The sequence below is a fragment of the Octodon degus genome, unplaced genomic scaffold (genome assembly GCF_000260255.1).
Source record: "Octodon degus isolate 3935 unplaced genomic scaffold, OctDeg1.0 scaffold00153, whole genome shotgun sequence".
In the NCBI taxonomy this organism is placed as follows: Eukaryota; Metazoa; Chordata; class Mammalia; order Rodentia; family Octodontidae; genus Octodon; species Octodon degus.
Genome location: NW_004524729.1, coordinates 1,059,877 through 1,066,982, shown reverse-complemented (window position 1 = coordinate 1,066,982; position 7,106 = coordinate 1,059,877). Strand labels below are relative to the sequence as shown.

At 53.6% G+C, this 7,106-nt stretch overlaps 1 protein-coding gene across 1 annotated transcript in view; it reads right to left on the bottom strand.

Annotated features, from left to right (window-relative positions):
- Positions 1-7,106, bottom strand: part of Mpped1 (metallophosphoesterase domain containing 1) — a 64,852-nt gene that overhangs the window by 19,196 nt on the left and 38,550 nt on the right. Inside the window, exon 4 of the mRNA XM_004642389.1 lies at positions 3,343-3,568. Coding sequence (XP_004642446.1) covers positions 3,343-3,568 — 226 coding nt within the window. The remainder of the gene's footprint in view (positions 1-3,342; positions 3,569-7,106) is intronic.

Sequence of the window (7,106 nt, the reverse complement as noted above, 5' to 3'; positions counted from 1 at the left end):
AGCATAAAGGCAAATTAATAATGTTCTGGAAAACAGAACAGGAACACATCTGCATGACTTGAGGCGAGGGCGGGCATCCCCAGCAGCACACAGAAGGCGCTTCCCAGCAAGGGAAACACTAAGACTTTTATTCCACCAAATTAAGAACTTCTGTTTACCCAACCACTCCGCTACAAGAGGGGAAAGGCCACTCACAAGGGAGGGAAATTTGTAAACTTGCTGCTGACAGAGGGCTCCCACCACATTCAGAAGCCATGCAGGAACCATGAACCAATAAGAAAGAGACAGTTTTTTAAGTAGTTAAAAGGATACTTCACAAAAGAGGAAATCAGGTGGTCAGTAAACACACAAAAAGATTCTCAGCCTCCCTGGTCATCAGGAGAATGCAAATGGAAACCTACTGAGACCCCTGCACACGTCTGCCAGAATAAAATGATAAAGCCCTACAATACCAAGTGTTGGCGAGGATCCCAGGCAAGGGGAATGGGTTGACAGAGCTAGTTTGAAAAATAAACTGAAGACCTGCATGGTCAAAAACATGGCCACACTAATCCATGCCTCTCTGTGTGTGTGTGTGTGTGTGTGTGTGTGTGTGTGTGTGTGTGTGTGGCATCTAGCAGCATAGGTTTCTGTGCACTATGAGGCATGTACAAGAGTGTTCATAACAACAGGATTTTTAATAGCTCCAAGCCAATGGTGGATAGATTTGGGCACAATGGATAAAGAAATCCCAAGCAATGAGAAAAAAAAAGAACCATCACAATATAAAAACATATTTTAAAAGAATACAAGCAATAACATTAGACACCACACTGTATAATAAGCCATACTATGTTGTGTCCATTTTCATAAAGTTCAAGTGACAGGCAGATGGAGGGTGTATGAGGAAAATCTTTGCGCCTTCCACTCAACTTTTCTTGAACTCAAAGCTTTTCTAACGCACAAAATCCCATTAAATTATAAAAGAAAAGAGGAAAAGAAACAAACAGAACTACAACTTTCAGAATTAGGGATGCCAGATGAAAAACAGCATGCCCAGTTATATCTGGAGTTCAGATAAAGAATAAATGAATTTTGATGTACTCCTGTCCCACATACTGCATACTCATTCAAGAATTGTTCTCACCAGATCCAGGGGTGTATACAATAATCTCAGGAGGCTGAGGCAGGAGGGTTGCCACTTAGAAGCCAGTCTTAGCATCTTTGACTCTCAAAAATAAAAAATAAAAAAGAGCTGGGGTGCATTTCAGCCATAGAGCACCCAAGTCACACTGCCCTCACACCCACAAAAGCCAAGATTTAGGCTCAGGCTGTTTGGCTCCAGACCCACAACTTTTTCTTTTCTTTTTTTTTTTTTTCTTTTCTTTTTTTTTTTTTAAGAGGGGCAATGGGAGGGTTGTAAACCACTGGGCGAGGAAATCCCATCCGGATTTGCGACCTGGTACTCAGAGCCTGCACCCAGCTGCAGCCCCTCCCTTCTCCTCTTCACTGGAGCCTCTTGCCCTTGCGCTTCATTCATGTCGTGGGCACCTCCGGGCCTTAGCTCACTGTGGCCTCTGCTAAGAGGCTTCTCCCTGGGTCCCTCCCCAACCAGACATCGGGGCTGGGCCCCTGGGCCCCAGCAGCAGCCTCAGCAGCCTCTTCTCCCCTGCTTGTCCTTAGTGTTAAGCTCACTATACTCCAAATAACACACGGGCCTTGTCTAGGGCCTCATAAGCTGCGGGGCTCTCATTGAGCACCAGGGAGATGACAACTAGCTCTGGGTGCTCAGGGAAGCCTCCAGCCCCCAGCTGTCACCCTGTGGCAGAGTCAACCAGGGTACCCCACAAGTGTCCCAGATTCACTGTGTAACAACCACATTCCTCAGGGACCCTCCAGCCACACAGGCCCATGTATCCCAAACACCCATCTCTTCTAGCCCAGGAGAGCCGTTTGTGTCCCTCCAGGCTCAGGGCAGCCCATGTGCTCGGGGGAGCCCTCCTTCTCCACCCCACACCTTGAAGCGCACGTGGTCTCTCCCCCCTGGCTGTGCGCCCCACCACCACCCCTGTTAGCATGGGACATCCCATGGCCTTTGCCAGCTGGGACTCCAAGGGGCAGCTCACACCTCCAGGTGGAGAAAAGTGTTGTGGGTTCAACTCAGATGCCCCAAGAGCCTCGCACACTCATAGGCAGGACTGTGTACGGTGATTGGATCAGAGGGGCTCACGGCTCACTCGCTTTTAGGATGTGGGGTCTGGCTGGAAGATGTGACCACCAGGGGCGTGGCCTGGGCTGAAGCAGCTCCCGTCCAACCCCTCCCTTCTCCGGCTGCCTCTGGCCACCATAACACGAGAACCTACCATGTTCTTTCTTCCTTGAAGCCAACCAGCCATGGGCTGGAACCTGAGCCAACACAGACCTCTCCTTTAAAGTGCCGGTGCTGTGTCTCAGCAAAGAGACTATGACAGGTGGGGACAATAAATCAGTCCTCATGGGGCTGAGCACAAATTAGAGAAAATGGTCTGGAACCTTCAGACCCAGGTTCATCACATTGCAATTGCTCGGAAGTTGTTTGTTGCCATCACTGTCACCACTACCACAACTGCCACTCTTAATTGTCACTGCTATTGCTGTCTCCACCACCACCACCATCACCACCACCATCACCACCACCACCACCATCACCACCACCACCACACCATCACCACTACCATCACCACCATCACCACCATCATCGTCACCACCACCACCACCACTACCACCACCACCATTACCACCACCACCACCATCTCACAAACAACACCATCATCATCACCACCCCCCTTGCCTTTGTCATCTTTGTCAGCATCATCACCAGGTCTTTCATGGACACACCTCCCACCACCCAGCCAGGTAGGCTCAAAAAGAGACCAGATCGCTCTACATCGTCAGAGCCCAGCATGAGTTTGGTTTTCCTAAACATCTGCCACACTTACACCGTCAGCTAGGAATCTAGCATCCCTGACAATTCCAACTGCCTTTTCTTGGTCAGGCTGCCTGCCCCGTGACACCATGTATGTGATATCAGAACACAGATATAGAGAAGGACCCACATGCTCTAGGACAATGGCTAAAAGCCAGAGCCAGCCTGCTTGGGTTGAAGCCCAGCTCTGCTCCTGTATGGCTGTGCGGCCTTTGGCAAGGTCCTCAGCCTGTTTGTGCCTAGCGTCACGAGCTCATTTTCTGATCCTCATGATCCGGAGCTCCTATTCCCACCACTCCACTCCCGGGGCACTCAGCTCAGCTCTGTGCCCCAGCCTCACGAGGGGAAGAGCCCCCATCCATCTCTGTCCCTCTTGGAGGGGCACCCACCACGCTCACCATGGGGAGCCGTAGATCCGGAAGCCCCGCACGGTGACCTCCGAGTCCTGCAAGTAGATGCAGTTGGTCAGCAAGGACTGCACGTTCTCGTAGTTCTCGGGCTTCAGCTTCGACACAGATGGGAAGTAGTAGAAGTCCTGCTTGATGAGGTCGGCCATGAACTCCTGGTCGAAGGTCAGCTCGTGGTTGCCAGCGATCACGATCTTGTACTCGTAGGGCAGGCTGCCTGTGGGTAGACATGGACAGACACAGCACCCGTGGTTGGCCCTGCAGAAGCCACGGCACTGTGGAGCAAAGGCGGGCAGTGGCATATGGGTCCAAGGAGGAGCAACCAATCACTGTCCCCAGGGCCTTGTGCAGTTTAAGAAAAATCTCAGTACCCCCGGGATAAATGGGGTCAAAACACACACAGCTCCCACTGGAATTCCATCCTCGCTCTGCGGTGTGCAAGTCCTGGGTGACTCCCGCAGGCTGCACACCCTCCCTGCCTCCCTCCCTCACTCTCTCTGTTTCTCCCTCCCTCCCCGCCTCCCACAGGGGGATGCAGACAAGATGCCCTAAGCAGGACAGTGCTTGGCCTCAGGATGACCTGGACAAGGCCAGACCCTTGCAAGCCCAGGGCTCCCCCAGCCCCAGCCCCAGGGACCGCCACCGGCCCCACACCTGGCGGCATCCAGAGCTCAGATAGGATCCTGGGCTCCCCAGCCTGTGCCCCTAGCTCTGGTGGGCTCAGAGACAGCTGCAATGGTCCCAGGGTGGATCCAAGTGAACTCAGAGTCCTCTTAGCTGCTCCCAGGTAGAGAAGGCCCCCGGGTCAGGGGAGGATACGTGAGGATATGGCATCCACTCAACCAAAGGATACAAAACCTGATTTTTTAAAGAGTAGATCCAGAGATGCTAAACTAGACAAACCCCTGTGCTTTAGCAGGAAAGGCACCCCCCTCCCCCCCCAGTCTTTAACAGCTGAGACCCATCCCAGGGGCCTCCTGGAGCACACAAATGTGTCTTGCATGGCACTGAGCTGGACTCTCCTATCTTCCCATTATGCAGATGTGCAAAGTGAGGCAGGCAGAAGGGGAAGAGCCATTGCTAACAACGCCTCGGCTACCAGGGAGCCACACCTCACATCATATTCACTTTATTCCTGAGTGGCTCTGAGCACTACAAAGTCTTTCAGAGGGCGGTATCCCTGGATTTGGAGCCAGCTGACCTGAGTTCAAGTTCTGGCTCTGTCTCTCAACCAGGAAGTCACTTAGCTTCTCAGAACCTGGTTTCCTGCTGACCAGGGTGGGTGTGCCAGGGGCTGAGGATGCTTTCTGCGCCTCGGGCTCCACCACGCACCTTCTCGGCAAGGCCCTTCCCTCCTCCCGCTCCTCCCGGGTGACGCAGTGTCTGTGGCCAGGGATTGTCTGACCTCCCAGACACTGATGGGACCAGGCTGGAGGGCACAGGATGACACTCAGCTGCTGCAGGAATTCTGGGCAGAAGCCCCTCCCCCGGCCCCTAAGGAACCCTAAGGGTTCTGCGCTGGACTTGCAACCCGATGCAATGCCATGAGCTGGAGCCGTGACCACCACTCCATTCTCAGTGCAATGGGACAGAAGAGTCCAGAAACCAGGGACAACCTTCACATCTACACGAGCGTCAGCCACAGGACCCACAGCCACAGCAAAAGGTGCTGGATGACCGCCAGTTACCAGGGGCCACTGAGGGTGGGCCAGGCTGGTGGGTGGGGCAGAAAGCCACAGTCTGCCCCTGGTGGCTCAGACGCCCCAGGCTGCTGCACAGCTGAAGCAGCTCTGGGAAGCCGTGAGGTCATGGCAGGCCATGTCTCTTGGCTGTAGTCACCTGGGTCCCCAACCCAGCTCACCACTAACTTACTGTCCAACTCAGCTCCCTCAGGACTCAGTGTCCTCACCTGTAAAATGGGAACAGCAACACCTTCCTTACCCTTGCCAGTCCTGGGATTACAGAAGATGCTAAAAGGAAATGCGCAAAAACTTCTGGGAAAAATGTCAGCTTCCCCTAATTTGCAAACCGGCAGCCTGCCGGCCAGACCAGCCCACAAACGTGTTTTGTTTGGCATAATGGTCTTCTAAAAAACTGAATTTGTTGCCAGCATCAAAAATTTGAGAAATTCCCAGGAAAACTTCATTCTCTGCGTTTAAGATTTAACACTGGGTCGTGCAGGACCAGTCAGGGAGTGCTGAGTGCTTGTGTCCCCCTTAGGTGGCATGATGAGGACACCTAGGTCATTGCAGTTCCCACCTGTGCTAACTGCCTCACCCTTCGATGCTTTCCTCACCGTAGAGCTCCACAAGCTGGTGGTAGGCACCACACTCGGGCCCCTGCTGCAGTTCCTGGAGACAAATGGGCCTTGGCCTGGGTGGGGGTCTCCAGGCAAGACAGCCCCACAACTTTCTGTCCCTGGCAGAGCCTAGCACAAGTCTAAGGAAGGAAGACACCAACAGCACCATGGAGAAGCCACCTGCGGTGAGACTCAGGCAGCCAGAGTGGTGGGAAGAGGCCTGTGAGGTCCCTGCAGCTGGGGAGGTCCTGGGGGACACAGCAGGAAGAACTGCCACTCCCTGGAGCCCATAGCGGGGAGGCCACCCTGTGTAGTCCTGAGATCGAGACTCTGGCAAACTTTCAAGGAAGATCCTCTTAAGTCTACACTGCAGCCAAGGACAATGACCTGCCTGTGTCCCTCCGGGGGTGGGGGTCTTGACGAACACTGGCCCATGGTCAGCATCTCAGACCCTCCGAAGTCATCAGGCCATGGGGCAGCCCAGGACTCATCAGGTCCCTCTGCACACCCAGGGCTGCTGGAGGGCAGCCAAGCCCTGTGGGTGGAGGGGGTGGCCCTGCCAACCGCCTCAGACTCTGATTCTCCTGAGTCTTTTCTTCACTACACCCATCAGCCCACTCACTGTGCCACCCAAGCCGGAGGCCAGAATCTGCACTAATGTATTTATGTCACGGCTCCAACTGGGGGTGTTACTTAATCAAATTAGCAAATTACTCCAACTGCACAGTTCTGTGTTTCTGCAGTTCCTGACTCCTGGGGTTTGGGGTGTGCGGAAAGCTGTCAACACTCCTGTTCCTCCACCCCGCTGAGGAGGGAGACTGAGGCATCTTCCCTCCCAGGGAAGGGTGGTTGAGTGGCAGGGACCAGCTCCTGGACACAAAGCCCTACAGTAGGGCAGGAGCTGCAGCCTCCTGGGATGACAGCCTCATGCATGTCAGGTCTGCCCAATAAGGTGGGTCTCACACAGCCTGCAGGCAGCAGCTGTGTCCTTCTGCAAACACAGGGACCAGCCAGCACATATCCCTGAGCTGAAAGGCAAACCACAAGTACTTCTGTCTGGATATCCACGAGAACTTGCAACTCCCCAGCTGCATGTGACCTCTGCAGACACTTGCGCACCATGAGCCCCCTCTCACAGCTGGGGAAGGTTGGCTGGAGGTTACACAAATCAGTAACAAAGTGGCTAACAATCATCAAGGGCCATGGACATTGATAGACCCTGTGGCAGCACCCTGCATTGTCATGCTGGATTGTCTCTAAGGGGATGGGTACATGGGTGGAGGAGGGTAGGTATGTGGCTGGGTGGATGGACAGATGGACAAATGGAAGGATGGATAGATGCATGGATGAATGGATGGATAGATGCATGAATGGATGGATGGATAGATGCATGGATGGATGGATGGATGGATGGATGGATGGATGGATGGATAGATGCATGGATGGATGGATGGAT